Source organism: Trematosphaeria pertusa, assembly GCF_010094035.1.
Source record: "Trematosphaeria pertusa strain CBS 122368 unplaced genomic scaffold BU26scaffold_30, whole genome shotgun sequence".
Classification (NCBI taxonomy): Eukaryota; Fungi; Ascomycota; class Dothideomycetes; order Pleosporales; family Trematosphaeriaceae; genus Trematosphaeria; species Trematosphaeria pertusa.
Window position 1 is genome coordinate 223,984 of NW_022987241.1, and position 27,845 is coordinate 251,828.

Consider the following 27,845-nt stretch of genomic DNA (forward strand, 5'->3'; position numbering starts at 1 on the left):
CAGATTAAGCCGCTGGGTAGGCGGTGAGTGATGCCCAGGGCAAGGCCAAAGTAGGGTAGAATCCGTGATACCGTTCCAGAGGAGAGGAAGTGAGGCAATTGCACTGTCTGTAGAGCTTTGCTCTGCCTTGGATTGGCCTGAGGCGCCAGCCAGACACATCCATGGACTTCAACATTAACTACTCTCCTAAACACATATCCTCTTCGAAAATAAAACAACATAAAAAAATAAGCATTCCTACATCCCATTTAATCCTCACAGGCCACAGATAAGAAAACCAAGCTTGTCTTGCCTTGCTGTCTTTCTCGCGTGCGCTTTTCTTTACTTTCCCACCGCTCAGGTCGAATTGATTATGCTATCCCAACTGGCTGACATGCCCAAGGAACCACCACCCGACCTGATCCGCACAATCTTGCCCTCAGAACCAAGGAAACCAAACCCGCTTCACGCCCACAGACCGCAACCCTGAACCCCTAAATTCCCAACCCAATGACCTCTATCGCTCACAAAATACTTCGCACCCAACGAGCAGCCCAAACCCACACGTTGTTCTTGAGATCAGTCACTCCTGTTAGGAGAGAGGCACATGATGCACTGTGGATGGATGGATGGATGGAAAGAGAGACTTGGCAAGTACAGAGAATATAATGAATGAATGGGGCCATCAATCACACTTTCCACGGCAGACGCCAAACTCCGCACGCACGCACGCACGCACACACGCGCTTGGCCGACCCGCCCACGTTTCCAAAGCAGCGGTGCCATAAAACGATCCTTCACGCCCGCAGCACACCTCGCGCGTGCACACCCGTCCTTCCATCCGTCCCCCCTCCCCCACCCACCCCCACTCCCACGCCCAACATACTAACCCCCTCCTCTCTCCCAAGTCCCTTCCGCGCCAGCATCCCACCCCTCCCAAAGGAACGCAGCGCAAAAAGCCGCCGCCGCCATGGCGAAATATGCCGTGTATATGCGCAAGCAACCCGAAAAAACGCGGATATATTCTGCATGGACGGCATGCTATCCCGCGGACGGTGTAAAAGTGTATATCTCATCGTGCGAATATCTAAGGGACCGATCGGTGGAGCGCCAATGAAAACCGATACGTAAAGGCCTGCGATTTGGAACCTACTAGGAGAGAAACACGGACTCGGGGAACCAGTGCTGTCCTGGGGCATAGCAGGTCAGAACTGACCCAGACAAGGCCGCACGACGGAGTAGGAGCATGGTGTTCTTTCAGTGCGGAACCTAGAGGAAGGGGTTGCTTGACACGGGGACATGGAACACGGCATCAAGTCCGCTCGAACTGTACACATACTAGTACATTATGCTGTATCAAAGCTAGTAAAATTAGTAGTAGAAACAATCGAAGCACGCCTTAGCGATTCGCATCCTCGTCTCGGGGCTCGAAATTGAGCTTCCCACACATGTTAGCCAGCCCGCTTCTTTTCATCTGGAGTTGGCCAAGACTCACCTGGTTCCCATTATATAGCTGCTGGCTCCTCGGCTCCCGTGCCCGCTCATCTGCCAAGGTGCGTACGCGGATACTCGAGGAACCGGGGGCGTCGTGGTGTTGCTGCTGCTGCTCGCCGGCCGTCCTGCCTTGACCTTGCTGAGGCGTTTGCGATGTGTCTGCTCCTCCACCCCCTAGTACCGAAGACAGAGTACTTCCCACATATCCCAGAGCAGATCCGGCCAAGCTGAACGCTCCTCCAACCAAGCCCATGACACTTCCAGTGGCGCCGGATACAATGCCTCCTGCACCTCCTGAATATGCCTCCGTGTATCCTTTGACTGGGATCAAGACCAAGGTCGCCGACGGAGCCAGGTCAATATCCCCGAGCGTCTGACTCTCGTCGCCCGCCGACAGCTCTCGACTCGGCAACGGGGCGAGTATCTGCTTGAAGAAGTACGGTGGATGTCTCTCCCTGGGGTTCTCAGCCTTCGCCGCGAACTCTTGATCTATCCAAGGCCGCACATCATCTTGGAGATTGGCGGTGCGGGCAAACGTGGAGCGGATGGTATGGCCGTCAAATAGCCTGACGTTGAGGTGCACCTCCTTTGCCTGCGAGCCTTTCGTACTTCTCGTAGTCGGAAACTGTGAGGTTGTAGGTGATGACTGCGCCTGCCGCTCTCGTTCCGCTCTTCGTGCTTCAGCCTGTGCCTTGCGTTCTGCTTTGTCTGCTTCTATCCGCGCTTTGATGCGGGCTAGCTCCTCCTTCTCTTCGTGCTTCCTCTTGCGCAGCGCATCGCGCGCGGTCTGCCGCGCAGCATTTGTAGCGGAGACCTCGGGTGTCGGTTCTGGCTCTGTGGCTTTCTGTTTGCCTTTCGCTTTTGCTGAAAGAGGAGGTGTAGACGATACGGAGCGCGGGTCCGGCGTTCTCGACTGCGATGCGGGCTCAGCGGGCGATGAGGCTTCTGCAGGTTCTGGTGAGGGTGCTTGCGGGGTGGTCGTAGCAGCAGCGGGCTGCGCTGCGCCTGGGATCGGAGGTGCGCCGAGGACTCTCCGTATCCTGTTGATAAACTCGTCTTTGGATATGCCGTTCACGAGCTGCTCCTGCAGCTGGCCATTCCTGACGACACTCAGCAAGTAAATTCGTAGTGTTGTGGGCCGAGCGTACTGTATCACAATGAAAGCGGGCGCATCTTGGACCGGACAGAAGGCGGAGAGAAAGCCCGCTTCAGTGGAGCCGGCTTCGATGCGCAGAAGGATCGCTTTTTGGACAAGCAGATTCGCTATCTGTACAAGTTAGCATAGCGCCATGCAGCAGTGCGGCGTGCCTACCCAGCCACTCTGCAGCCAGTCGTTCTCCCATGCTGCGCTCTCCAAACCATCATCTGAAACCATCAGCACTCGCTCAAAGATATACTCGCGGGCTTCGTACCTCGCACAAAGCACGCTACGAGCTTCTGTTCCTGGATAGCGAGGCTGATGCCGCTTTGTAAGCTTCCTTCGTGGAACATGGCGAAGTCTCGAGGTTGTGGACAGATGTCGCGGGGCGCGCTCTCGTGAAGTCGTGAATCGGGGAACCGACAGGGGTGCGGAGCTTCATAACGCGAGGCTGCGCGGGGATTCTCACCGGGCCAAGCCCTGCGTTCTCCCAACAATAGTAGCTAATGTGCACCTCGACGTCAAATATTCACTTCATTTTCGGACAGAGAAGAGATTTAGAGGGTGAGAATGCAATGCTAACCAAAAATGCAACATCTATCGGGGAGAAATGGAAGCCAAAATCCGCCATATCTTCCGTGCCAAAGGAGAGGAGCAGACCCAAAGCCACAGATGCTCCGCTATCTACACGCAGGTACACAGAATCCGCGGGCCCAAATGCAAGTCCCGAGTAAAGCCTAAATTGTAATCACATAGAGCCTACTCCGCCCGCCCCGTAAACAAATATGCTTGTTGCGCCTAGCCCTCGTGGCGCAATCCCATTATGAACCCAGGGTGCCTGGAATTGGTCGGGCCATGCCATGGCAGGGTTTACTTCTCAACTTCGGACCGGAGCCATCGTTGAGATCGTCGAGTGGTATTCAAGCCGTCGTCCCCTCGTCTACACCAACTGCCACCTCCACATGCTACCGCATTATCACTCGTTCTTTACATAATGACGCACCTGGGCCCCTTCTTCTTTGGCTGCTGCTGGGGACGCGGGCTGAGCACAGCGCTGCCATTGACGTTAGCGTGGGGACAAGCCCTTATCTGTGGCAGAGGCCACCTACCGAATCGCCTCGTCGAAAACGCTCTTCAGATTTCGCTGGGTGAGCGCAGAGCACTCCAAGTACTTTTGAGCCTTGATCTCCTTGGCGACCATGACGGCCTGCTCGTATTGTATGGGTGCCATCTTTTTCTGCCTAAGGCTCTCTTTAGTGGCTTCATCGTCCCTCAAGTCGAGCTTGGTGCCGACCAGGATGATAGGGACGCCGGGCGCGTGGTGGTCGATCTCGGGGTACCACTGCACTACCTCAGCATTGTGTGACTAGCTCGGCCAGAATGTGTCCTTACCTTGGCCTTGACGTTGTCAAACGACGGGGGGCTGACGATGGAGAAGCAGATTAGGAACACGTCGGTCTGGGGATATGAAAGCGGCCGCAGTCGGTCGTAATCCTCCTGTCCAGCGGTATCCCACAGGCCAAGACTTATGGGCTTCCCATCGACCATGACATTTGCGGAGTAGTTATCGAAGCTGCGCGCGCGTTAGCTCGTTTCAGGGACGCGCTGGTTCGACTCACACTGTCGGGATGTATTCGCCCGGGAAGGCGTTCGTCGTGTACGAGATCAGGAGACATGTCTGCAGAGTTAGCAATCGAGTACCATACCGGCAGAGAACAGCATCCTACTTTGCCCACGGCACCGTCGCCGGTCACGACACACTGCGACGCGATTAGCCAGCTTGTTCCTGCGCAGAGGGGCGCGGGTGATGTGAATTCGCACCTTCAGAGACTGGGTCGTGGGTGCAGCCATCGCGAGGGCCGATTGTGCGCGTCCTCACAAGCTCCAGGCAGTACTTGCGGACGGGGGCAAAGGCGGCGTCGGCGAAAACGAGGAGAGCTCTGGGGGATCTGCGAGAAAGCAATGTAAGGGCGCGGCTGTGTGCGTTGGTTGCAGCAGGTGACGAACGCACTGAGGTGAATTTTCCACAGCTACGGACGGCGAGCGGCGGTATCTGCAGCGAGAAGGGGCGTTTTATCGCTTGGCCGCAGACGAGGTGAGGCGGGAGAACCGAAGCTTGGAAGATGTCCTGCAGCGCGGGCCACAGCTGCGGGCGGGGGTGCGAGTGGGCGGACGGCGGACGGCGGCTCTGGCGCGCTCCTTTCAGGTGCAACTGTACAGTGCGCCCAGCGCGGGGATGGCGATTGTCGATGGCAGCTGGCAGCAGCTGGCAGCGGTCGGGAGAGACGGTGGTGGTGGAGAGGACGGCCGCGCTGGCTTTTCTGGCAAAAGGCAGGCGCGCATGGGGGGGAATGCTGGGGGATGCCGCCGTTGAAACTCTCTTGAGACACCACCAGAGCCAAGCTGGAGAGGGCCCGCCGCTGGCCACTCACCGCCCGCCGCCCGGCGACTCCACCACGCCGCCCAGCCTGCGATGCGTGATAGGACGGCGCTCGCGGCTGTCTCGTCCACTGGCCCTCTGCGCCCCGAAAGGCCGCCTACTGAAGACGGACTCATTCGACCTCGTGCAGCTCTCGCGGCGACGACGGCCTGTACTCCTTCACCTGGCCATCGTCGCGCCGTGATCGCGCTGCAGCTGCATATGCCGCCGTCTGCGCCCGCAGCCGGCCTCCACACGAAACAGCTCCGACGCCTGGACGCCCTCAATTCACAGCATTGGAAAGCCTATCTCCGCGTCAAGCATGGAGCTATCTCTACCATCACCCGCATGTCACTCCACCGCCGCTGTGGTAATACGGACAATTCATTTACATTTTCCCACCCCGCGGCCCGCCATTCGCCAGGGACGCCTGCATTTTCGGTCTGCCGGGTAGCGCCTCGCTTGGCTGCCGACTCCCTTTGCATACCCGCAGTTCAGCAGTCCTTATCAATCAAAGCTGCATCTGTGCCGGCTTGGTGCTACAGGGCGCCGTCCATGTCCACAACTGCCTCCATAGGGCTACGGATGCCGTCTTTTGCATGCCGCTTATGTGCGTCCGTTAGACGCTGTGGCACCGGGCTCGGGGTAATCGCACAGGACCGAGCTGTAGGCTTTGCGGCGTTTGTCCGCTGTGGGTGGCCATGTTCGTAGTGTTGGTCGCCGATACGGTGCACCGGGTTTGAATGAATGGTTCCGAACAGGGGAAACAGAGCTAGGCGAAAGAGGAGCATTGTGACGATGGATTTGGGTACTTCATGTGCTTCAGCCAGAGAAATCGCTTGGAATCAGCAGTCTGTGGCCCATTCGAGAATTGTTATCATTAGGGGGAGGGAAGGAAGTAGGCATGAATGACCATAACATGTCGCATTCGTCGTGACCGGTTGACATAGAGCATATCTTCATATCTCGATTGAAAGGATCCGGGCTCCTGCAGCAACGGGAAGATGGCAGCTACACACTACCTGGGTATCATAGTACAATGCCCGACCCCTATATCCGCAATGCGTCAGTTCGCGGCCAATGCTAACAGTAGCAGGGCCGCTTACAATAGCCCGCAGACAGGTGACAGTCTGTTAATGGTCCACTTCATATTGCGAGTTCCAGCCGTGATCTCCCGCACTGCTCTACGGCTAGTAGAACAAGAACAGGCCCTTCCCATCCTCGCCGCCCTCGCCGACAAACTCCGTCCTCAGGAGCAACTTGATCAAAGGTTCGTGAAGCTCCTTCATGTCGAGAATGCCGCGCTTCTTCTGATCGATGTACGAGACGTCAATCACGACCCGCCTCAGATTCGCTGTCGAGAGAGCCTTTTGATCAAGCAAGGCGGACAACCGGTCAGGAGTGCCGACACCGTAGTCTATCCTATTCCCATGTTAACAAGACGCACAATCTGGGCTGAGGCACTTACTTTGTCTTCTTGAGGTGTGCGACCTGCTCTCCCAGCTTCATATGCTTTGCAAAGAGCTTGGCGACATTTGGATTTTTAACACCCTGCTTTGGCAAACCGCCTTTGAGAGATCGGAACACATCTGCTGCGCGTATGCCGGAGGCTGTTACTACGACGGTATGCGGGGCTCCAGTAGGTTCGGAGGGAGTTGGCTCTAGTTTGCCGCACTCCTTTTTCAGGAATGCGGAGAGGTTGTCCAGAGTTCGCGGTTCGGTCCAGCTACTGCTATCCTTCACGCTGCGAGCTGCTCTCCATTAGTAACTACGCATATTCCAGACATGGAGAAGCATACCCGGCACAACTCGATCCTCAAGCTCGACGCTGCTGAGATCCTTCCCGTACAGCCTTGTCCGCGAATTTATGTAATCCGCAAGCAGCTGACCGTCCATCCGTTCAAACGCATGATTGACTCCCAGCTCTTGATCCAAATCGTCCTCATTGATGGCCTTCAATTTCTGCTTCTTCTTCTCTTTCCGCTTCGCCTTCTTGATAGCTTTCTTGCTCTCGTAGCTCGTCTCCACCTCGCTGTCTCGCTTTCGCTTTTTGGACGTCACAGTAGCGTCGAACTCCGGGTCTATCAGGGGAACGCCCCCTTCTGCGTCGGAATCTGACATGGTGTTGCTGGTGTTTGAGAGTGGAACAGCGAGCGTCGTCGGCCCGTGAGACTTTCTTGAGCTGTGGCTGAAAGTGGCGCCCGCTATCGATAATTAACGTGGCCCAAGCTCCGTCAGATCATCATTGGCTGATATTCGGCATCCACGTCTGCACTCTCGACGCTTGCTCTTCCTTCCGGCAACTTGACTGAATTGGCGGCAATGGCGGTGCCATTGAAGCAGCCTGCTACAGGGCTCGTCTTTGCTTCATCAAGGAGCATCTCGAGAGGTCTTCTTCTACCTGCCAGCTATAGATGCTTCTCCGTGCTCAACCGACCGCCGCCGAACTACGAGGGCCATGTTCCTCTCACGAGGACTGAACGGCTGGGCCTAACACTCGGCTCAGGGCTAATGAGCTTTCTAGATCCTCGAAGAGGAGGTACGAGATGTGGTCGTTGATCAATGCGTGTCATTTCCGCTAACATGCTATCTAGATCTCATTGCAGCCTTCGGCGAAGCCACAGCCCAACCTTACTTCATATACAAGCTTCGCGATCGCATGCTCCTACATCCCACTGGCCGTCGAATCCTCCGCGACCGACCTCGCTTGACCTCTACTTCGCTTGATATACCACGCCTTCGAAACCTCCCGCCGAACACACTGGGCTATGCATACGCGGCGTGGCTCGATCGCGAAGGGGTATCACCAGATACCAGAGCTCACGTACGCTACATAGATGACGAAGAATGCGCATACGTCATGCAGCGATACCGCGAATGCCACGACTTTTATCATGCGCTAGTCGGCCTCCCCGTGTTTCGGGAAGGCGAAGTCGCGCTCAAGGCATTCGAGTTCGCAAATACCGGGCTGCCAATGACTGGCCTGGCGGTCTTCAGCGCACTCACATTGAAGAAGGCAGAATGGCGGAGATTCTGGGAGATATACGGCCCGTGGGCATTCAGGAATGGTGCGAAGAGTGACGACGTGATCAATGTGTATTGGGAAGAAGAGCTGGAGACGGATGTAGATGAGCTGAGGGGGAGGCTAGGGATCGAGAAGCCTCCGGATCTACGGGCTATAAGGAAGGCGGAGAGGGAGGCTCGGAAGAGGGAGAAGCATGCCCGAGAGGCTGCCAAAGGTGCTGCTGTATAACATGCATGTAAGATACTATGAAGAGTGAAGTCACGGCACCTCTCAATTCGATTTATGCGCATTCAGTTGACTGTAGAATAGATTCTCATTTCGATTTAAAGGTGGGTGGAAAGCTTCTTCGGCACTAAAACCACCTCGATCCTACTCAATGTTAGCCAGTCCGAGACCTCCCTCTCTCCTATTCATGCCTGGCACATCTATGTGCGCCGCTTCTTTGCGTTCTCTGATGTTCGGTCTTTCTTATGCCCGTCAGCGGTTCAAACAGAAAGTACTTACCATCCTTGATTTTCTTCGGGCATACCACCCGATTCCTGCCGGTCATACCCCAGCCGCTATAGATTATAAAGCCACTCTAGACTACGATCGCTGCCTATCCTGAGCCGTCGACTTCGTTGACGATCCCGTGCCGCGAGGTGCACGAACCCTGTCTTTCGGAACTAGAGCTACCTGTTCGCTCGGGCGAGGGTTAGCGCACATTACCGAAACCATAGCAGTGCGGCAAGCTTCTTCATCACTGGGAGATGAATCACGGTTTGCATGAGATGGAACGAGAGCTTCGTGTTCGCTCGGGTGGAGGCCGTCTCACGGTCGGTCGGTCGGTCGGCAAGTCTAGTACCAGGCGGGCGAGCAAACTAGTCGGGCTTTCTGGGCTCTCACTTCGACAAAGACAACGAGAGGCACCCGTTAAGCTGTGTTAGGTCGGTCACCGTGGCGGATGTCGAGCGCTCGAGGGACCCTTGGGCTTCGCTGGCTGTGTTAGTAGGGTTGGCGTCGGGTTTGCTGTTGTTGCTGCTGCTGTTGGTGGTGAGTTGCGTGGTCGTCTCACGTGGGAGTCCATGGCGAGGAGGAGGTTGTGAGAGGAGGAGAATATATAGGAGGTCGGCGTAGTGAATGGGGGAAGACATTGTGAATGGGCGGTGGATCGGCGACAAGGAGATTGCATTGTGCGGGGTGTCGACGAAAATTGGGGTGCACATTGTGGAGGTTCATGAGTCTTCGCGGAGGCCGGGGGTCGGAACGGTGAATGGAATTTGGACGGAAATGCTAATTGCGGTCAGCCCTCTCCATTTACGTCTTCTCCTCGATTTCCTACCTCCCGGGGGTGTACTTCTGAAAACTGGAGCGTGGGGTTGGATTGGCCGCAGCCGGAGAGCTAACGCCGGCACCCCGGAAACCATCACCCACAATTGCAAGCCCCCTCTTCCCCACACTCGATCGCGCCATATTCGCTGGCAGTATCCGCTCCGCAGTGTAGCGACCCAATTAAATCCATGCTGTCTTCGTACGAACTGCGCAGACATGGGATTATCGTCCCCGTCGTTGGAAAATGCGGATCCAGCCCCATAGCCCATACGTTCCCTCCGACCCCGACATAGACTCTCATCGGAGTAGGGGAAGCTCGGGAAGTCGGATCGGAACCTAGGTTGTCCGCCAGGCTCTTTTGATTCAGCTTCACGTCGCCTTACCCCTCATGGTTTTATACCCTCTATTAAACTTCCATCTTTGACCATACGGGTACCGGTTGTTAAGATCGTCACTTTGCACTCCCAGGAGCGGTTGCACTCGTCGAACGGCACATTCGCACTTGAGTAAAGAGGAGAAGAGGCAGTGCCCACCATCATGGGCTACGCTGAGCACAAAGCCCCAATTCTCCTGGGGGCGGGAGTAGCACTCGTATGGAACACCAGCAATCAGGGAGTCCTTTACGACTAACATACGTCTCCAGGGCTCTCTCTATGTTCTGGGCATTATAGTGTATCGATTGTGGTTCCATCCACTGGCGAAATACCCGGGTCCGTTTCTGAACCGCGTTTCACAGGTGCGTTCCTCTCACGGGAGTTTTGCCTGGCCGTACTTGACGAAGCATCCAGATTCCGGCCATAATATCTGTGCTTACTGGTAGACTGCCAATGATGACGAAGTCTATACATGATAAATACGGTACGTTATATGGGGATGCTGTGGCGAGACGGCGTACTGACTCCACCCCAGGACCCATCGTCCGACTTAGCCCGAATGAGCTGTCTTTCAACACGGTGCAGGCTTGGGAAGATATCTATGGCCTCCGCAAGGGAAGGCCGAATCTAGCGAAGGATCCCATTCACGTCGGTTCTGTTGATCCCGTCCCAGGGGTCTCGACAATTTCAATGGCGGACAATGAGACACATGCCCGTCAAAGGAGGGCCTTGTCCCATGGTTTCTCACAGCAAGCCCTCTGGGGCCAGGAAGATATCGTGCAGTCTTTCGTCACGAAGCTCATGAGCAACCTCCAGGGGTTCGCGGATCAGAAACAGTCGTTCAATATCGTCGATTGGTTCAACTTTATGACCTTCGATGTTATTGGCGAACTCGCCTTTGGCGAATCTTTCGGTTGTCTGGACCGTGGAGACTTCCATTTCTGGATTACGCTCATCTTCAGAGCTGTTCAGGCGGGTGCTATTGAAACAGCGACGAGGCGCATCGCAACACCCGGATCTCCGCTCCAACAGTACCTCATGAAGTGGATCCCGAACGAAATGCGAACGCAGCGAAAGGATCATCTGGCCTATAGTAGGGAGAAGGTGTTGAAGCGTCTTGCCGACACCAAGAGCGAGCAGAAGGATTTCATCTACTATATTGTCCGACAATCGAAGCGAATCGACCTTTCTCAAGATGAGATCATCGTCAATGGAGCCCTCTTTATAGTGGCGGGCAGCGAGACTACGGCCATGACTCTTTCCGCACTGACGAACTTCATGATTGCGCATCCGGATAAGCTGGCGAAGCTTCAGGAAGAGGTCCGCGGTGCTTTCAGCCGTGAGGAGGATATTACTGTGGAGAAGGCTACGAACCTCCAGTACCTGAATGCTTGTATCGAAGAGACGCTGCGAATGCTTCCTCCAGCGCCGATCGGCTTCTTGCGATCTGTGCCCGTGGGAGGAGATACGATTGATGGACAGTTCCTTCCCGGAGGTACAACGGTTTCGGTCAGCACGTGGTGCGCGCAGCACAATCCTGCGAACTTCAAGAACCCCGACGATTTCATCCCCGAGCGGTGGTTTGATCCGGAATATGCGAACGACCACCGACTCGCCAGCCGTCCGTTTTCGCTTGGTCCGAGGGGATGCATTGGGAAGAAGTAAGTTTTTCTAGTAATTTCTTTTCTCATGGCCGCGTATTGACAAGCTCTAGCCTCGCGTATATGGAGATGAGGCTCGCCTTGAGCCGCCTCTTTTGGCGATTCGATATTGAGACGGTAGATGGTGCTCCCGACTGGGCTACTGAGGGTCAGATGAAGAATATGAGGGCGTATAGCACGTGGGTGAAACCGCAACTGAATGTCAGGGTTACGGCGGTGCAGCGATAGGGATTGATGAAAGGACATCGAGGAGCTTGTTGACGATATGAGGGAACGATGACTCTACTGATGTTTAGCATTTCCAAGAGGATGGCGTATGCTTTTTATCTCTCCAACCATTTGGTAGCCTCGATCAATAACGGCCTCCAATCTCTCTATATCTGGCATGCTGCTTTCAGTCCGTGATGAGTAGTTCGGAGTTTTGTCCATCCGCTTGGGGCGCATGGATCATACCTAGTCCGAATAGAGTCATGGACACCGTATTGGGCAAAATGCGGGGGAGGAAGCCAACCTCCGAAACCCGAGGGTTTGGCAACGACCGTGCTTTCCGATCCAACACCTCCATTCCTAATCACAAAGCCAGCAGACATCACCTAGGCTCTTTGACCTTGTGCTCTCGATGGCAACCAAACGGAAGCATGATGACTCACCTACATCTGACCACTCGCATCCGGGCCCTGCGAACGGTGCGTCGTCTGCCAGCCCACAGGTTCCTCAGAGTACTGTAACGGAAAATTATCCCCGGAAGCGCATAGCAATCGCGGTGAGTCCCCTTGAGACTTCCAGGAGACCCCGACAAGGATGCTAATGGCGTCTAGTGCAATGTCTGCAGGTTCCGGAAGACGCGATGTGATGCACAGCGTCCATCTTGCGGCTTCTGCACTGATTTGGGCATCGAATGCACTTACAGGAAGCCAACGGTTGGTGACAGGTGCGTGGATTTTCGTGATCCAATTTTGCAAGGATTTCTGCAGGTGTAAGGTGGAGGCTTATCTTACTCGTCAGAGCGAAGCCGCCGGGTCCACCACCGGAGGCCCTGGTCAACATCGAACGTCGTCTATCTCAGCTGGAAGCTCGGTTGGAGTCAACGAATCAGCTGGTTCGGAGTGCCAGTGTGCTATCACCGAGCGCATCTAATCACAGCGAGATGTTGCCACCCCAAGATTCAAGCTCACGCAGATCCAGCGTGAACAGAAACATGGCTGACTACATCAACGCGAACACTTCCGCGCCTTCAGTCGGAACACCAGTGTCCTATGACTTCGCCTACCGCCAGACTGCCACGGAGGCACTCATTGCCAGGCCTAGTCTATTGACCTTCCGTGCGCCTCCATTCATACACGTGGAGAGCTGGGACTATACGACCGACTTTTACGACGATGAGATCCTTGCCGGCGAGCAATTATCCGATCAGCTAGATGAGCTGCTCAATCAAACAGTTGATTTGACCCGGCGGACGACTCGACGATTACAGCAAAGTTTCGTGGAGAATTTCCTCCGTTGGACTCCAATATTCGACCAAAGAACCTGCGTCAACGCACTTGAGCAAGCAACTGCCGAGAACTTTGCCGTTCCAAATACTTCCACATGCCTCACATTCATGCTCCTAGCTTTGGGCGCGATATCCGAAGACCGAAGCGAAAGTCCAGAAAATCAAGTGCCCGGGCTTGACTACTTCGCCCGAGGATGTCAGATACTTGAGCACTTGTCACTTCGGATAGGGAGCCTCGCCAGTTTGCAATGTCGCGTACTCCAGGCATCATATTTCAAATTTGCTATTCGCCCACTGCAGACTTGGAACGCGATCACTCAAGCAGCGAGAGACTGCATGCATATCCTCACGTCGCGGATGAGGGATCGAATGTCCCATTCTGAGCAGGAAGCGCTGCATCGAGCGTTTTGGGCAACCTCGACTATACTTCATGAACTAGAAGCAACGATGAAAATGCACCCCATTGGACTGCGCCACTTCCACGAGATGGTACCCCTTCCGCAGTTTGAAGAAGAAGATTCCGGTTTCTACTTTTTCCTCGCCCAGATCAGCCTCAGGAAATTTTTGACCCAGTGTCTCGAGGTTGTCGGGTATCACAGCGCGCGCGTTATCTACGCACCTGTCGTTACAAGGGAGTTACGGAAACAAGTCAGGGAGTGGTATGATCACCTCCCGTCCGTCGTTCGATTTCCGTTAGATGCGGCACCTGTTTTCGACACGAGGAAGTCGTTCCTCCGCGGGCAATATTTCGCTCTGTTTGTGGTTCTCGGGTGGCCTTCGGTTCTCAAGATCATGGAACATGGCGACGGGGAAGGTGTGCCACTTGACCCAGATACATTAGTCGCCACAAAAGAGCAAGCTGCGGGATGCATTAGAGGGTGCTGTTTATTCCTCAGCGTTGCTGACGAACAATTGATGGGCCGCAAGATGGGAACTCATTTTACATTAATAGCGTAAGTCGCGAGTGCAGATAAAGACTCCACCGGACTCTCTAACATTTTATTGATAGGGCCTTTGCTACGCTTGCGACTCTCATCATCACTTTCAAATGCCCGGCATTAGCTTTCGTCGAAGAGACCAGGCAAGAACATCACATTCGTAATGCCTATGAGATACTGCGACCATGGGATCACCTTCCAATGATACGTCGCGGCCTGGAACGAGTGCGTATATTAATGCAGCAAGCTGGACTCATGGACTGCACATATGGGCCAGGCGAACCCTCAAATCACGTTGTTGGGACAGGCTCGGCGGCCGACCATGACTGGACATCACCACAAGCCGGAAGCGGTCCAAAGCCGTGAAAATGGTACCTTGCCGAAACTGCGTTAGCGGAGATGGATTTCCGGGGCCCCGCTACTATTGCGACTTTCCCCGCCAGCACGGCCGCGTGAATTGACGAGGCACGCGAAGTTCATCTATGGCCATTCCTTATAACGGTGCAAGAGTGAGGTATCGGCCGTTACTCACCTTGTGCCTTTGACGCCATGGCTTCGGAAAAGATGACGCAATCATATCCCAAGTTCTCGGAGCTACCACTAGACCCATCCCATCCTCCGCATACGGCATGGGGTCTCTGGGGGATGGATGATGAACTAGGAACCTTGAACCACCTGACACCGAAACGGACAGTTGCAGCTGCCAAAGAAGTAAAGACAGGGTTGCGGTTCGGTCTCAATTGGGCACTAGAGCAGATGGACTACACGGGTGGGTTTCGAGAAACAATGAAGCACGAAATCTTTGAGCTCGGAAAGAACATGAATGTGCGCTCTGCCTAGAATGAGTTCTGTATTCAGTTCTGACAGCCTTCCAGGACGATCGGATCACGATTAATACCCAGACGAGCACGCAGTGGGACGGGCTACGGCATTGGGGCTTTGATGACGGGCAGTTCTACAATGGCCTTACACAGAAAGAGATCATTGAGAGGAAGACAGACAGGCTAGGCATTCATTGTACGCTGCTTGGATGCGCCTGAGGATGCGACTGACATATAGTAGCCTGGGCGAAGCACGGTATTGTCGGTCGCGGCGTCTTGGTTGATTTCGTGTCCTACGCTGAGCGGAATAACATCAAGTACGATCCGCTAGACTTCTACGCGGTACCTTTGAAGGTTGCAAAGCAGATTGCTGAGGAAAGCAATTTCGAGTTCCAGGCAGGGGACATCATGCTGCTCCGAACCGGTAAGCATACGAAGTCGCTGGCTCTTCCACCCGATATTGACGCCCTCTTAGGTTTCACCACAGCTTTTGAGAACGCAAGTCTGGAAGCGAAGAAGGAAATCATGCACAAGGACCCGTTTAAGTACCCGGGCTTCGAGAGCAACTTTGAAGTCCTGGGGTGGCTTTGGGACACCAAGATCGCTGCTGTTGCGGGCGACTGTCCTGGATTCGAAGCGTGGCCACCGTCTGAACATGCAATGCACCAGATTCTGCTCTCGGGCTTCGGTATGCCGATTGGCGAAATGTTCACGCTCGAAGAGCTGGCGAAGGAGTGTGAGAAGCAGAAGAGGTGGACGTTTTTCTTTACGAGCGAGCCTTTGAACGTTAGAGGAGGTGTTGCGAGTCCTCCAAATGCATTAGCTATCATGTAATTGCGACGCTCTCGCGAAGAGACAGTCAGCGACTGCGATGGTCGTTTCAACCTGCTCGCAAATGTCGACTCCAGATACCATTCGACGGATGCGGTCCTTCCTACAACAACCAACCCGTCCAGTACTGTGCTCTGCTACTCTGTGCAAGGCTGTCTGAGCAGCGGCCAATAAAAGGTGAGTAAGGAAATAGCTCGGCAATCGATTTCCTTCAGCGCGGATCCTCGGAAGCTTAGACGCGTCACAACTCCCCATCGCGTTTTTACCTAGGACGATACTACTCACGCGGGCGGGCAATAACCGCCAACACTTTGGATACAGCCAGATTCTCTGCATCCGTCTCCTCCGTGTAATCTGGCTCTGAATCGCCCTCCTCCGTGGACTGTCCAAGGATCTGTCAGCACCTAGCAGTAGGCCAGAAGCGAAAGAGTCACGAGAGGAGCATGAGCTAAATCCAGAATGCTCCGGGGAAGTATACAACCGATGAGGCCACAATCCGAGCATCCCCGACCGGCTCCTGTGCCAACCACGGGTCCTCAGAGGTTTACCCAGAATATTGATCCCTGTGAAAGGCGACCCGGGACCCGGATCTCAACCCCATCCGTGCACGGCATGGGGAAAGCTTCTCCTGACAAGACGGGACGAAGCCCATGCTCGCCATCATGATCCTTGCTCTATCCCCACACCACCTGTTCGTTTCTCGAGCAATCTGGCTATCTCCCCGCAAATCTGCTTCGCGATATGAGGTCTAGCACATGGATCAACATGCTTGCCTCCATCCTGCTACCGAAATAGCGAGCATAGTGCTTCGATTATGCAGCTCTTACAGGGGTCGGAACGGGCATCACTGCCTTGGCGCGACTCAAGCTCATGTCGCCAGCTCTAGCGATGTTTCGACGGTGGAGATAAGCAACTACCAAGGCGAGCGGGTCCGTCGGAATGGATATTGGCTTATATTGTGACACTTGCCTGCATGTTCCCACGTCTTTCCAGATCTTCGGATTCGACACGAGTCCATCTGTTGTACATTGTGCATTGAGATTGTTCCCCAGGCCAAGCCATGGTTACTACAGCAGAGAAGAGAGACATTGAGCAAATCGAGGTCATGGAGAACGCTGCCGCTTCACAGGCTTCTGATCACAGTGTCGAAAAGGGTTTGGACCACACGGAGGACGTCATCCCCAACGAGGCGAAGGACGAGGATATCGTTACATTGAAGACCTGGGCCGTCATTATTGTAAGTATCGCTTTCTCTGGATTAAAGGGTACCACTGATTATAGAAAGATCCTGTCCGCTTCATACGGTCTCAGCTTTTGGGTTGTTACTACACTCGGTGCCATTCAAACGCAAGTCGCCACACAGCTCGGAAACCCCACGAACGCCGGGTGGTGGACTACAGTGTAAGTGCAAAGTCACTCGCCCCTCACATCTGCTAAATGAGCGTGTAGCTACACTATGTGCACGGCGATTTCTTTCATGATCTTCGGCGGTAACTCTGATCTCTTCGGTCGCCGCTGGTTCGTCATCAGTGGAAACATCTTCGTTTTCGCTGGCTATATCGCTATTGGAGCTGCAAAGAACACAGAGAGCATCATCGGGGGAAATACTGCAATTGGTGTTGTAGGTCTTCCAGATGGCCTGTTCGACTACGTGGAGATTAACGAGCATAGGGCGCCGGTCTTTGTCAGCTCAGTGCTTTCGGTATCCCGGAGCTTCTGCCAAATAGGCTGCGACATATTGGCGTACTTATTGCTGGTAAGTCCATGCTTGGACACATGGCGAGGCAAGACTAATGGTCATAGATGCCAGCACTTGGATTGCGGTACTGTTCGGCCCCATTGTCGCACGGTACGCTATCCGACACGGAGAGTCGTGGAGATGGCTCTTTTACGCTCCTGCCATTGCGACAGCGATTGTATTCGGTCTCCTGATCTGGCTTTACAAGCCACCCAAACACCCTCGAGGTATTCCGTGGGGCCAGGCGCTTCGTGAACTGGACTATCTTGGAGCTCTACTATTCATTGCTGGCGCCGTTTGTGTCTTCACTGGCGTCATCTACACCACCATCATCCCGTCCTCTGATCCGAAAGTCGTCGCCCTTCTTGTGGTGGGCTTCGCCGTCATCGGAGTGTTCGCGTGCTGGGAGCGGTTTGGGAATCTCAAGCAGGCCATGTGCCCGCCCGAGATTTTTGCCAAGGACAAGGGGCGAGAATTGTAAGCCCGATAACGCTCAAGAGGCTTTATACGCACTAACGCCGCTTCTAGTACCTTCCCCTTCATCGCCGGCGTAATCGTAAACATGTTCTTCTACTCCGTCAACATCGTCTACCCCACCATGATAAACGTGCTCTGGACCTCCCCCACCACGCCCCTCAGCACCTCGCTCGAATACACGCTCCCGCAAAACCTCGGCCTCATCTTCGGCTCCATGCTCCTCTGGTTCTTCGGCATCAGAATCGGCCACTGGAAGTGGCAGTTCATTATCGTCTTCGCCGTCATGACGCTCTTCGGCTCGCTCATGGCGCTCGGCAAACCGGACAATATGGCAATGGTCATGGTGTTTTGCTTTATCTGTGAAGGCGCGTATGGCTGGGCCCAAACGCTGAGTATTACCTGGATCCAGATGGGCGTGCCGCAGACGCAGTTGGGGATCAGTGGGGCGCTGGCAGGGGTTGCAAGGTGGACCGGGGGCGCGCTCTCATCGTCCATCTACCTAGCGATTCTTTCGAATGTGCAGGCGGAACAGGTGGGGAAGCTTGTCACGAGTGCGGTTGCGGCGGCTGGGGGCTCGCAGGATACGGCTACAGCATTGCTAGCTGCGCTGCCACTTGGGGCCGAGGCCATTGCAAAGGTTCCTGGCACGACGGAGGCGATGGTCGCTGCGGCCGGGGCCGCGTTTATTCAGAGCTACGTTGTGGCGCTGAGGACGGTGTGTCTGACGAGCATTGCGTTTGGGGTTATTGGTACGGTGTGTTGCTGTTTGAGCAATGATATTGGGCCCAAGATGAACGATAAGATTGAGGTGTTTTTGGAGAACGATGTGCAGGCGGAGAAGAATAGGTTCCATTAGTGGGATGATGGGTATAGATGCAGAAGTCTGGTCGTCGTCCTTGGTAGTCTAGCAGCGAGACGTTTCTGGGGATAGAGTGATAGTGTAGTTGAGATAGGAGATCTTCTGTATGGTGGACATCTGCACTGCAGTTCCTTGCTTTTGCAGGACTGCCACGTAAGAGAGCCCGCGGACAGACGCAAGTCGAACAAGAATGGAAGTTTGTCTAAGTCACAAAGCTTGTGGAACAAACGGGCGCATCGGCGCTCCGGTGTGCTACATGCTGCCGACTGACGCACGAGCTGCCTGGTCCCTCACGACAACAACCAACATTCAGTATCCATCGCGACCGCATTACACACCATTTACGCCAAATTCGAAGAGGAACGCGCCACTAACGATTTCTTCGGGACGAACTGCTGTTGTCCATCCTCGCTCGCAGGCAGCATGGAGGAGCTCTACGCAGCCTACCCGCTCGACCGTCAACGAGACGAAATCCGGCTCTTCACCATTTCCCCTGGATCATGGGATTGCGGCATCTGAGGAACATTCACGGTTGTAAGTTTCCATGAGGCTCCCACCTATACCGCGCTGTCTTACGTCTGGGGGAGGCACGACCGTGATGGCTACCGTCAATGTCGGCGACCACGAGGTCCCAGTATTGGAAACCCATTATGCAGCTCTCCGGCGCTTGAGATGGCACGCATACAGTAAAGGCCAACAGCCACTACCCATCTGGGCTGATGCACTGTGCATAAATCAGGCAGATTTGAGCGAAAAAGAGCACCAAATCCCGCTCATGCGAAAAATATATTCACTCTGTAAATCAACCGCCGTCTGGTTAGGAGAGTTCCCGGACACGATTTTGGAAGGCATATCTATAGCATGCGTACAGCTCATACGCGATATCTCCGAGGGGACGCATCTCAATTCCTTGTCCGTACTTGCTTGCGACAAGAAGGACCTTTTCTTCATCAATGTCTACGGAGCTTTTGAGTCTCTGAGGTCCAGTCACTGGTTCGAGAGACGGTGGGTGATACAAGAAGCAGTCCTGGCGCCTTCTGTTCACGTGTATTTCGGAACGGTACTATTGGATTCAAGCCTCATTTGGGACGCTCTCCAACACCTTGGTTGTGAGGCCTGTGACAGCATTCCATCGGATCGAGGGCACCTCCGGTTCCGTCGTCAAATCCAGGGCTTCCTGGTGAATTTCAAACCCATATTCGACTTGCGGCGCTGTTCCGACCACAGGATTCATATTCTTGATCTTTGCCGGCGCTTTCCGAGCAGAAAGACTTCAGTGAACGCGGACGGTGTCTATTCATTACTAGGTTTAACCAAACCAACGTCCAATATGGTGCCAGACTACACGCGGTCTTTCCATCAACTCTCGACGGAAATCTCGGCAGACTACATCAGCAAGGAACAATCTTTATCTCCATTACATTTTGCCGGCCTTAGGCATGAGTTGAGCCTCCTGCCATCATGGGCCGTTCACTGGACATCGTTTAGCGACTCATGGAGCGAGTTCATGGCTATATATCCGTGTTCAATTTCGAAACCCCAACAACCGTTGCCTATTCAATTGCAGAATGAACAGCTGCGCTTCAGTGCGTGTGTGGTGGATGAGATTGAGAACACAAACAAAATCATTGCTGACGGCATACACCGCACCATTTTTGACCCGGCACTCTCGGTCGTCCGCGACATTGCTGCCCAACTCGCGGAGAACGACTGCCTTGACGATGACTACCCGGGTGGAGGCTCATGGAAAGAGGCGTGGTGGAGGACTCTTACTGCAGACTATTATTGCGATGTCCTTTGGTCTAGGAGACTCACAATGGAGGATGTTGCAAGCTTTTCTGAGAGCGTTTTTCAATACATCGATGACTTCTCGAGGAAAAGGATCCTGCCTGCAGACGGAGAACGCCGGCGAATCGAGGCACACTTTGATCGTATGGTGGCCACGGTATCAGTTATTCTCCCTGAGAAAGCCTTTTTCTATACCAAGAAGGGATTCATAGGGCTTGCGCACCCGCAAGTGAAACCGGGGGACCGCATTCATTGGGTCCCAGGTTGTCAAGTACCGATGATAATGCGAGATGCACCAAAAGAGGAGAGGGCAAGGCTGGGAGCCACATTTTGCAGATCGTGGGCCCATGTTACCTCCATGGAGGAATGGATGGACAGCTTGAGGGGAGACCCGCCGACCTTCGGGAGGTCGTGATAGTCTAAGGAAGCAGGTGAGTTATCATTTCAATACTTGAACCGTTTACACACTCGCTAATACCTCATAGCTAATATTACTACGCTTCGTACCAATGCATTCAAACCCGGCCTGCGATTTCGGCTGGAAATAAAGCTGGAGATACAATCTCAATTAGCTACCTGGCGCCCAACCCAAACCCTCGGCCAGCTCTGCGGCAATCCACTCAGCTCCTCAAGCGCAGCCTGTCTCTCACTTTCTTTTCCTTCAATTGAACTTTGAGACAAAAATCGGCTGCACACCCTCCCAAGGAGCAATACCACCCGCCGCACCCGCAAAGGCTCCTTAGCCCACTCGACTTCGGATTTGTCATAGAAAGATACCAAGACCTGGGTACATATAGGATTCAGGAACATGTCATTTCCGCGGGCGTGTCGTTCCATGCGATTGTAAGTGTCGATCACCAAATGGCTGAGCGCGAGGGCTTGTGAATCATGGACAACGTGGGAATTCTCCAGTGAAGGTAGGCGCCTTTCGCAGATAGAGATATGAACGTGGGTCCCGTATCCAGATATGCAGACCGTGAGCGCGGAGCTTGTGAGCAGCCAGTGCAGCAGCGGATGCATGTTGTTGAGGCGGAAGTGGCCGTGGCAGCAGCCGCAGGCACTGCAAATCGACTGCAGAGATGGAACGGACCATTTGCCCTTCTCGATGACAGACTCTTCGAGTTCCTTGCTCATTCTTGAGCGCCGATTGAGGTATATGAGACTGTCCTCGTAGTCATGCCAACTGTCGAAGAATTCTTTTTGCACGAGACGGAGTCTGGCTGGGTACACGGAGCCTTGTGGAACATTGGGTGCAATGAAATGTGGGTCGCCTTCTGCGGATAATACAGGCTCTATCCAGAGTAGAGGCCGGAAGCTGCGAAGACGGATGGTATTCCGCCATCGCTTGCAGACCCGCTGCAGTCGGAGGAGGTCTTTTCCAGGAACATGGCGCAGGATATGCTCCAAGAGCTCACCAATAGCGAACATCTTGAAGGCCGCTGACCGGAAGTGGCTTGTGCGTTCTGTAATGGTCCAATGTTGGAGCAATGGAAGGAGAGAAGCAGCGTGTGGATGTATAATATGCATAGGGAAACATTGACCAGACTGTAAGGACTCCATGGTTGTAGCAAGGGCGTCAATATGACCATCAGGGTATATATATGTGCAACGAGCTTCTAGGTATGTGAAGGTCTCCACGAGGTGAAGCTCTGGATCGCATAGCATGTCACAGCTGCTCCAGTGGAGCCAAAGTGCAGCATGGAATTCGAACAAACGTCGAGCATGGTAAGGTATACAATCATTCGATTGACACTCCAAACTAGTGTACACGAGCATTCACGCCCACCCCCTATTACGTCCACCGCCCCTTCTCACATTCAAGCAAGACCCAAGGCCACGACAACCCCCAAGCCCATAATCGGGACCATTCCCGCATCTACGTCGCCGTCCGTCAGCCATCATGTTCTAGACATCTACTGAGTGGGGAGTGTGTCGACTTACCATAATGAGGCGCAGCACCAGCGCTCGTAGTGTTCTTCGCAGCTCCACCACTCGTAGTAGCAGAAGGCGTATTATTGCCCGTAGCCCCCGGCGGCGCGTTCGAGCTGCCGTTCGTCGCGGCGGGGGGCGGCGCCAAGGTCTGAGATATTTGGGAAGGGACGCCGGAGGCAGCAGGCTGGCCGGGGGTTGGCATGGTGCTGCTCGTGGCTTGTGCTGAAGCGAGGGAGGCGCAGAGCGCGAGGAGAAAGAGTTTGGCGGAATGCATGGTGGATGGACGGTTGATGAGTGAGTGAGTGATGTGGATAGAATAGTGTGGCAGGAAAGGAGTCGAGAGGATGGAGAGGTTGGGATGGGCTGGAAGAGGGAGTGTCGAGGGGGCGACTAAATAGCTCTGTGTTTTTCGTTGGATCTTTTATCCTGACACATATCGTGGTACTTGGGTGTGTATTGTTGCCTAGATGGAGGCATGTTGAGTCGCACATCCGCTCATCGCCCCTATCACAGCGTTACGAGGGCCGGATTGGTGATGGTGCATCGTCGGTGTGCCACTTAGAGGGAGATGTCGATGAGAGTATGGTTGCAGGTTGGGAACGCGAGTACATGGCTGTGCATGATTGGCCTGAGCGAATGTATTTCAGGTAAGCTGGCAGTGCTGCGCCGCGATTGTCCTCCTGCTCGAATCAGCATTTCGAGGAGAAACCTGGAGGAAAGGAAAGAAAGGCTTGAGAGAAAGTGAAAGGAGGCAACGGATAATCTGTAGCACGGCGTAACTTCCCACTCCTTCGTACTCCATGCGCTACCTACATCCGTCTTGGCCTTCCCCTTCTATTCCGCTGCCTTCAATCACGTAGCGCGAGTACACCTCGCTGACCGAAAATCGCGCAATTTCCTTGACGGTAACGTGCAGAAGATTCGTCAGCTCTCATCAAGGAGTGTGACCTTCGCTTCGTCTTGGAGCTATATTTAACTGTGTCCGACCGGCTTTGGTATACAGTTTAGCCTGCCGTTATTAGGCAAAGATAATGGATCCAGAATAAGAATTATGATATTGGGGTACCTCGATGCTCGCAGCTAGGCCCCATGGTTCCGCCCTCACAATTTACTCTTCTCGTTCCCACTACCACTATACGCAGCTCCCTCCTTCTCAAACCCCACCGCCTCAATACCCCTCCCAAACTCCGTATCACTTGTCTCCGCCTTCAAGCTCGCCGGATCTCCGAGCATGGTCCTGTTAACTGCCGGACCCTTGGAGTTTGCCAGGGTACCTCGGACTGTTTTAGAATGAGGTAGCTGTTGCTGCTGCGATGAGGACTTCTCGTTTTGCCGATACGGATCTGAGGATTTTGGAACAGAGTCTTCTTTCTCGGAATGGAGGGATACAGGGTCGTCATGTTGGCCTTGCTTTTGGCCCTTTTGGATAGCGTCTCGGGTGCCGGGATTGTCGAAGGTACCGCGGACGGTTTTGGAATGAGGAGGCATATTTGATGAAGCTCTCTGTGGAATCCGATAGGCGCCGAAAAAGTATGTTCTTCTCGTCGTACTTTTCTGAATTGGGAACAGTGACAGATGTTCAATGGAGATTCTGGAGCACGAGCAACATCTTATGGCATGTCGGTTGTGGCCATTGTATGGATTACCATCATCATAGATCGTAAGCTACGTTGCGATACCGAGGCACGACCTTATAGTTAGCATGATCGTGGCCCCTTTGACATATGACTGGGCGCGTATGAATGACGTCTTGCATTCCGCATCGCGCTATGCATGTGAAATCGCGACAACTTAAATACGTCGACCTCAAAGCGTTAGATGAGGAATCCGCTAGATGAGCCATGGAATCCTTGGAGCGTCGTATGTCCAGGTGTGCAGGCGCTGTCCGGGTATGGGTAGAAACCATATCACGTGTCGAAAGTGGAGGGATCTACACCTGTGATTGGTAGTCAGGAGAACACCAAGAATTCCCTGACATGGATTGCGCTGAATCTGGGCGAGGTTTGAGATGTGCAGGCTCAGCGATGATCAGTGTGCTACTAGACTGTAGTTCAGCGACAAAGTCTTCTGCCATCTGCCCGCTCCCCTTCCCCGTCCCTGACCTCTCTTTGCCCCTCTTGAGACAGGCCCCGCCCTTTCAAACGCCTCTTCACACCATGCCTCGCGCAAAGGACCCCGAATGACGTCTTCATAAAGTACATCTTCAAGCGCTTCAGATCGATTGCATTGAACTCCTCCTCTCCTGCGTGAAGTTTCTACTTCGTCCTTAGCATTTTGAGAAGATATTCACGTTCGGCTTGGTTCAGCGAACAATCTGGGCAAGTTATTTTGATAGTTCATGACAGTCGGCTTACTGTGTCTGACGATGGCGGTCAGCTACCTCGAACCGTCCTCGAAATCGTTCCACTCCTGTTGATGTAGTCTGGGTCGCGCGCTGATCGAGCCCCCAGTCGGAAACACTCGACCATCATCCTGGAGAGGTGTTTATGGCAAGCTGTTTTGTTTCCTTTCCGATCCTTCCTTCAAAACTTATTCACCAAAGGCTTCGCTTTCTACTCGCCATACTTCCTGACCAAGCTCTTCATGATACTGATCGCACCAGACCGATAGCCACCCCCAAACAGCGCGTAGTGGTTCATATGGTGATACAGTTCGTACAGCTCTACGCGATCCTCATACTCCTCGACCGGCTCCGTCTTCGGACACAGCTGGTGGTACTCTTTAAGAAAGCTGCCACCGAAACCGCCGAACATCTTCATTATGCCCAGCTCGAACTCGCTATGTGCATAGCACGCGCTCGGATCGTATACCACCTCCTCCGCGTCTCCGCCTTTCGCTCCGATGACGCCGACACCCGCATTGCCGCTCCAAAGATCGCCGTGCACGACTACCGGTGTGACCCTTTTCCCGTTGTTGAGGTGGTCGTCGCCAATTAGTCGCGGCACGACTTTGGATGCCGTCGTCTCGACAAGGGCATGTAGTTCCTTATCTGACCCATTCGACTTTTCCGCTCGTCGCAGAATGAATCGCAGCCGATTATTCGCGTAGAAGTCCGCCCAGGAACTCTTGAAACTATTATCCTGTGGTGTATCCCCGCAGCATGTTGTGACCGGGAATCCAAACATCGGCTTATCGTACCCGTCTGGTACTGGCGCAGGCGTCGTATGTAGTTTCGCGAGCTTGGAGGCTAGGGAGGGCGCAGAAGATTTCGAGGCGGAGCGCGATGTGAGGTTCAGGAAGTCGGTTACGAGAAATGAAGTGGAAGGCTGGGAGGTGAAGTGGCCGTGGCCGAAGGACTGCGGACAGAGCGAGGGGACGGCGTTGTGGAGGGCGTTGAGGGAGGCGTGTTCGCCTGACGCGTGTTAGTTAGCAACGGCATCCATGAGCAGGCCTTCGAAGCTTTGCACACCTTCGAACATGATCTCCGCATCCTCTCCCCTGCCAGTCTTCATGAAAAAGCACTTCTCCGTCCCATCGCTAAGCTTCGACGTTATCTTAGAAGTAGATGCGGAGCTGCATCCTCCTCCGCCGGCTGAAGATACACTCGTGTTTTCAGGATCGAGGTTAAGCAGCTTGATGACGGCCGGGTCGAGTTTCATGGCGGATCGAATTGAGTGCTTTCGCAGGGCTTCGAGCATGGAAAACCGTGCATTGGATTGAAATGTGTGGTGGAGAGATGTTATGAAGGTACCCCTGTAGCCATGACGTTAGTGGGGCTCGCAGTCTTGCCGTTAAAGGACTAGCCGAATTATCTCCGTCTCTGCGCCGAACTTCAACTGAACTCCAATAACTCCAATACCAAGAGACATCGTAGCGGACGCGGCGAGTTCTCTACGAGCTATCGATCTATCTGTGTGTCGCATCCAGGTGATGCCATCGTCATGTACACAACATACTCCCGCACTTCGGGAAGCTTCAAACTCTACCACCAGCGCATTTCAATGGCAAAAGAGCCAGACTCTCAGACCTATCTCATGTAGTCGATGAACCGCTCGACTGACGCTCCTCCATGTCCATGAGCCGATTTGAGGACGACTATACCACGTCCAATGCAATGCCCAGCCCTCATTTCTTCAGCTCAGCAACTAAAACCTGGTCAGCATATTTTCGCACAAACTCTCATATCAAAAACTTACGCCCTATCCTCCTCCCTTCAAAATCCCACCTCGAATACCATCTCTTCAAAAAAGCCGTCCCCAGCCCCACCACCCCCTCACCCAGCCCATAATCCCCGCTTTCCCCAATCCACACCGCGCACATCGGCGCAGAACCCTCTGGCATCCCGAAGCTCCACTCAAACGTATAGTCCCACGCATCGATTGTAAACTCCTGCCCTTCAATCTCAAACGTCAGCGTGGGGAGGTACGGCCGGCGATCGCAAGGCACGGATTGGAGCCAGAGATAGAAAGGCTCGGCGCCAATGATCTTGGTGATGTTGCGGGCGAAGGCTGTGGGGAGGATGAGGAGCGGTTCCGAGACCAGAGCCGCAGTGTAGTTCGGCGTTGGGAGGTGCAGGGGGTGGGGCGTGTTCAGCGTGATGGAGGATAGGGGGACGGTCCAGCCGCCTTGCAAGCCAGGCGTATCCACGTCGTCCGGTAGAAGGGAAATGTTGCGGAAGGATCCGGTGTAGAGATTAGAATTGCTGCCGCCGAGCATGAGTTCACCCTGCTCCTCCAGGGTCGTCGGGTATCGCAGCGAGAAAACGTTTTCCTCCAATTTCTCCTCCTTCATAAGCAGAGACAGATAATTTGGATACTTTTCTCCATTCTGCTCCTCACTCCACGGCGGTGCAAGACCCAACATGCCATCAAAGCCAACGTCCATACCACCGATAGAAATCATATGAGAATCGGTGTACTCTTCAAACATCTGATTTTGTATCTCAACACCGGCGATGCTGACGGTGTCTTGCGACAGGATCCCGGTGTATCGTACGGCCCAATACGATGCCGAGGCATATGAGCCGTTCGGGCTATATGTGGAAGATTGATTGGAACTGTATTCTTGTCTACCCATACAGGCGTATGGGTCGCATGAGATTGATGGAATGAAGAACGCGCTTGAGGATAGCTCGATCGAGGCGTTGAAGCGTTGAGGCGGAGTGCCGACGGTGAGGTTTATGGGGTGGAAGAGGCCATTCCATTGCTGCGGACTGATTGTCAGCGCTGTTTATTTTCCACGTACAGCTTGTATCCACGAACCCCAATAGGTGTTGCAAACTTTCGCGGCCCTCCACTGCTATTGCCATTGTGACCTCGAGCCGGGTCTTGCAATTGCAATGGTCCTAATCCTAGTGAGGGAAGAGTGTATTGTTTGAACGCACTCAGTGCCAGTAGGCTAAACGCAGCGAAAACTAAGAGGCTGGTCGCAGCAAGTACCACAGTGCTTGAGCTACGCATTTTTAAGAGAATAGATCGAGACGGGAGACGCGTTCTTCGTCTGCCTAAGTAAGAGTGAGTCGTGCCGCATTGTGCTAATCAGGCAACCATGCACAGCCACAAGTAATAAAATACGAAGAATTAGGCTAACGTACTTTACCAGCGAGCCGACCACACCACCGAACCGACC

At 54.0% G+C, this 27,845-nt stretch overlaps 15 protein-coding genes across 15 annotated transcripts; 7 read left to right on the forward strand and 8 right to left on the reverse strand.

Moving 5' to 3' along the window:
• Positions 1-1,360: 1,360 nt before the first annotated feature.
• On the reverse strand, positions 1,361-2,964 carry BU26DRAFT_498070 (uncharacterized protein; the record flags this gene model as incomplete). The annotated part of the gene is made up of 4 exons (XM_033826324.1): positions 1,361-2,573; positions 2,622-2,740; positions 2,786-2,838; positions 2,886-2,964. 4 exons carry the CDS (start codon positions 2,962-2,964, stop codon positions 1,379-1,381), a joined length of 1,446 nt encoding a protein of 481 aa, XP_033675435.1. The 3' UTR covers positions 1,361-1,378.
• A 296-nt stretch (positions 2,965-3,260) lies between these two features.
• Positions 3,261-4,760, reverse strand: BU26DRAFT_526070 (uncharacterized protein). Its single transcript, XM_033830659.1, has 6 exons — positions 4,433-4,760; positions 4,339-4,371; positions 4,231-4,289; positions 4,004-4,184; positions 3,721-3,953; positions 3,261-3,665 (listed from the first exon to the last, which is right to left on the reverse strand). Exons 1-6 carry the CDS (start codon positions 4,460-4,462, stop codon positions 3,599-3,601), a joined length of 603 nt encoding a protein of 200 aa, XP_033675436.1. The 5' UTR covers positions 4,463-4,760; the 3' UTR covers positions 3,261-3,598.
• A 1,460-nt stretch (positions 4,761-6,220) lies between these two features.
• BU26DRAFT_535947 (uncharacterized protein) lies at positions 6,221-7,151 on the reverse strand (the record flags this gene model as incomplete). Its single annotated transcript, XM_033831316.1, has 3 exons — positions 6,221-6,452; positions 6,499-6,781; positions 6,830-7,151. The coding sequence occupies 3 exons, from the start codon at positions 7,149-7,151 to the stop codon at positions 6,221-6,223; spliced, it is 837 nt and encodes a 278-aa protein (XP_033675437.1).
• Positions 7,152-7,352: 201 nt separating this feature from the next.
• Positions 7,353-8,472, forward strand: BU26DRAFT_498080 (coenzyme Q biosynthesis protein-like protein Coq4; the record flags this gene model as incomplete). The annotated part of the gene is made up of 2 exons (XM_033826325.1): positions 7,353-7,569; positions 7,625-8,472. 2 exons carry the CDS (start codon positions 7,353-7,355, stop codon positions 8,281-8,283), a joined length of 876 nt encoding a protein of 291 aa, XP_033675438.1. The 3' UTR covers positions 8,284-8,472.
• Positions 8,473-9,078: 606 nt separating this feature from the next.
• On the forward strand, positions 9,079-9,767 carry BU26DRAFT_237636 (uncharacterized protein). The gene has a single exon (XM_033820959.1). It carries the CDS (start codon positions 9,175-9,177, stop codon positions 9,628-9,630), a length of 456 nt encoding a protein of 151 aa, XP_033675439.1. The 5' UTR covers positions 9,079-9,174; the 3' UTR covers positions 9,631-9,767.
• Positions 9,714-11,729, forward strand: BU26DRAFT_470787 (averantin oxidoreductase). Its single transcript, XM_033825359.1, has 5 exons — positions 9,714-9,957; positions 10,010-10,102; positions 10,155-10,224; positions 10,276-11,401; positions 11,455-11,729. The coding sequence occupies exons 1-5, from the start codon at positions 9,904-9,906 to the stop codon at positions 11,627-11,629; spliced, it is 1,518 nt and encodes a 505-aa protein (XP_033675440.1). The 5' UTR covers positions 9,714-9,903; the 3' UTR covers positions 11,630-11,729.
• A 291-nt stretch (positions 11,730-12,020) lies between these two features.
• BU26DRAFT_572819 (uncharacterized protein) lies at positions 12,021-14,197 on the forward strand (the record flags this gene model as incomplete). The annotated part of the gene is made up of 4 exons (XM_033834274.1): positions 12,021-12,164; positions 12,220-12,332; positions 12,407-13,846; positions 13,903-14,197. The coding sequence occupies 4 exons, from the start codon at positions 12,021-12,023 to the stop codon at positions 14,195-14,197; spliced, it is 1,992 nt and encodes a 663-aa protein (XP_033675441.1).
• Positions 14,198-14,289: 92 nt separating this feature from the next.
• BU26DRAFT_237731 (putative cyclase) lies at positions 14,290-15,536 on the forward strand. Its single transcript, XM_033820960.1, has 4 exons — positions 14,290-14,656; positions 14,707-14,848; positions 14,894-15,076; positions 15,128-15,536. The coding sequence occupies exons 1-4, from the start codon at positions 14,381-14,383 to the stop codon at positions 15,484-15,486; spliced, it is 960 nt and encodes a 319-aa protein (XP_033675442.1). The 5' UTR covers positions 14,290-14,380; the 3' UTR covers positions 15,487-15,536.
• A 638-nt stretch (positions 15,537-16,174) lies between these two features.
• On the forward strand, positions 16,175-18,750 carry BU26DRAFT_470796 (MFS general substrate transporter). Its single transcript, XM_033825360.1, has 6 exons — positions 16,175-16,720; positions 16,769-16,884; positions 16,933-17,104; positions 17,155-17,239; positions 17,287-17,698; positions 17,750-18,750. The coding sequence occupies exons 1-6, from the start codon at positions 16,544-16,546 to the stop codon at positions 18,552-18,554; spliced, it is 1,767 nt and encodes a 588-aa protein (XP_033675443.1). The 5' UTR covers positions 16,175-16,543; the 3' UTR covers positions 18,555-18,750.
• Positions 18,751-19,155: 405 nt separating this feature from the next.
• On the forward strand, positions 19,156-20,760 carry BU26DRAFT_512304 (uncharacterized protein; the record flags this gene model as incomplete). The annotated part of the gene is made up of 1 exon (XM_033827363.1): positions 19,156-20,760. One exon carries the CDS (start codon positions 19,156-19,158, stop codon positions 20,758-20,760), a length of 1,605 nt encoding a protein of 534 aa, XP_033675444.1.
• Positions 20,761-20,909: 149 nt separating this feature from the next.
• On the reverse strand, positions 20,910-21,773 carry BU26DRAFT_572823 (uncharacterized protein; the record flags this gene model as incomplete). Its single annotated transcript, XM_033834276.1, has 1 exon — positions 20,910-21,773. One exon carries the CDS (start codon positions 21,771-21,773, stop codon positions 20,910-20,912), a length of 864 nt encoding a protein of 287 aa, XP_033675445.1.
• A 389-nt stretch (positions 21,774-22,162) lies between these two features.
• BU26DRAFT_572824 (uncharacterized protein) lies at positions 22,163-22,551 on the reverse strand (the record flags this gene model as incomplete). Its single annotated transcript, XM_033834277.1, has 2 exons — positions 22,163-22,221; positions 22,287-22,551. 2 exons carry the CDS (start codon positions 22,549-22,551, stop codon positions 22,163-22,165), a joined length of 324 nt encoding a protein of 107 aa, XP_033675446.1.
• Positions 22,552-23,342: 791 nt separating this feature from the next.
• BU26DRAFT_237759 (uncharacterized protein) lies at positions 23,343-23,846 on the reverse strand. Its single transcript, XM_033820961.1, has one exon. The coding sequence runs from the start codon at positions 23,763-23,765 to the stop codon at positions 23,379-23,381; it is 387 nt and encodes a 128-aa protein (XP_033675447.1). The 5' UTR covers positions 23,766-23,846; the 3' UTR covers positions 23,343-23,378.
• A 983-nt stretch (positions 23,847-24,829) lies between these two features.
• Positions 24,830-25,876, reverse strand: BU26DRAFT_442644 (Ketosamine-3-kinase; the record flags this gene model as incomplete). The annotated part of the gene is made up of 2 exons (XM_033824515.1): positions 24,830-25,629; positions 25,687-25,876. The coding sequence occupies 2 exons, from the start codon at positions 25,874-25,876 to the stop codon at positions 24,830-24,832; spliced, it is 990 nt and encodes a 329-aa protein (XP_033675448.1).
• A 96-nt stretch (positions 25,877-25,972) lies between these two features.
• On the reverse strand, positions 25,973-27,738 carry BU26DRAFT_556900 (acid protease). Its single transcript, XM_033832405.1, has 3 exons — positions 27,479-27,738; positions 26,414-27,422; positions 25,973-26,362 (listed from the first exon to the last, which is right to left on the reverse strand). The coding sequence occupies exons 1-3, from the start codon at positions 27,674-27,676 to the stop codon at positions 26,343-26,345; spliced, it is 1,227 nt and encodes a 408-aa protein (XP_033675449.1). The 5' UTR covers positions 27,677-27,738; the 3' UTR covers positions 25,973-26,342.
• Positions 27,739-27,845: the final 107 nt, after the last annotated feature.

Excerpts from the sequence above, each read along its gene's own strand:
- BU26DRAFT_526070 (XM_033830659.1), bottom strand. The coding sequence starts at position 4,462 with ATGGCTGCACCCACGACCCAGTCTCTGAAG. Across the intron at positions 4,372-4,432 it reads CCACGACCCAGTCTCTGAAG|TGTGTCGTGACCGGCGACGG; the intron begins GTGCGAATTCAC and ends ATCGCGTCGCAG. Across the intron at positions 3,666-3,720 it reads GTTTTCGACGAGGCGATTCG|CGCTGTGCTCAGCCCGCGTC; the intron begins GTAGGTGGCCTC and ends CGTCAATGGCAG.
- BU26DRAFT_237636 (XM_033820959.1), top strand. The coding sequence starts at position 9,175 with ATGGGGGAAGACATTGTGAATGGGCGGTGGATCGGCGACAAGGAGATT.
- BU26DRAFT_470787 (XM_033825359.1), top strand. The coding sequence starts at position 9,904 with ATGGGCTACGCTGAGCACAAAGCCCCAATTCTCCTGGGGGCGGGAGTA. Across the intron at positions 10,103-10,154 it reads TTCTGAACCGCGTTTCACAG|ATTCCGGCCATAATATCTGT; the intron begins GTGCGTTCCTCT and ends CGAAGCATCCAG. Across the intron at positions 11,402-11,454 it reads AGGGGATGCATTGGGAAGAA|CCTCGCGTATATGGAGATGA; the intron begins GTAAGTTTTTCT and ends GACAAGCTCTAG.
- BU26DRAFT_237731 (XM_033820960.1), top strand. The coding sequence starts at position 14,381 with ATGGCTTCGGAAAAGATGACGCAATCATATCCCAAGTTCTCGGAGCTA. Across the intron at positions 14,657-14,706 it reads AGCTCGGAAAGAACATGAAT|GACGATCGGATCACGATTAA; the intron begins GTGCGCTCTGCC and ends ACAGCCTTCCAG. Across the intron at positions 15,077-15,127 it reads CATCATGCTGCTCCGAACCG|GTTTCACCACAGCTTTTGAG; the intron begins GTAAGCATACGA and ends ACGCCCTCTTAG.
- BU26DRAFT_470796 (XM_033825360.1), top strand. The coding sequence starts at position 16,544 with ATGGTTACTACAGCAGAGAAGAGAGACATTGAGCAAATCGAGGTCATG. Across the intron at positions 17,105-17,154 it reads GAAATACTGCAATTGGTGTT|GGCGCCGGTCTTTGTCAGCT; the intron begins GTAGGTCTTCCA and ends TAACGAGCATAG. Across the intron at positions 17,699-17,749 it reads AAGGACAAGGGGCGAGAATT|TACCTTCCCCTTCATCGCCG; the intron begins GTAAGCCCGATA and ends CGCCGCTTCTAG.
- BU26DRAFT_237759 (XM_033820961.1), bottom strand. The coding sequence starts at position 23,765 with ATGCCTCCTCATTCCAAAACCGTCCGCGGTACCTTCGACAATCCCGGC.
- BU26DRAFT_556900 (XM_033832405.1), bottom strand. The coding sequence starts at position 27,676 with ATGCGTAGCTCAAGCACTGTGGTACTTGCTGCGACCAGCCTCTTAGTT. Across the intron at positions 27,423-27,478 it reads AGTTTGCAACACCTATTGGG|CAATGGAATGGCCTCTTCCA; the intron begins GTTCGTGGATAC and ends ATCAGTCCGCAG. Across the intron at positions 26,363-26,413 it reads TGAAGGGAGGAGGATAGGGC|TTGCTGAGCTGAAGAAATGA; the intron begins GTAAGTTTTTGA and ends ACCAGGTTTTAG.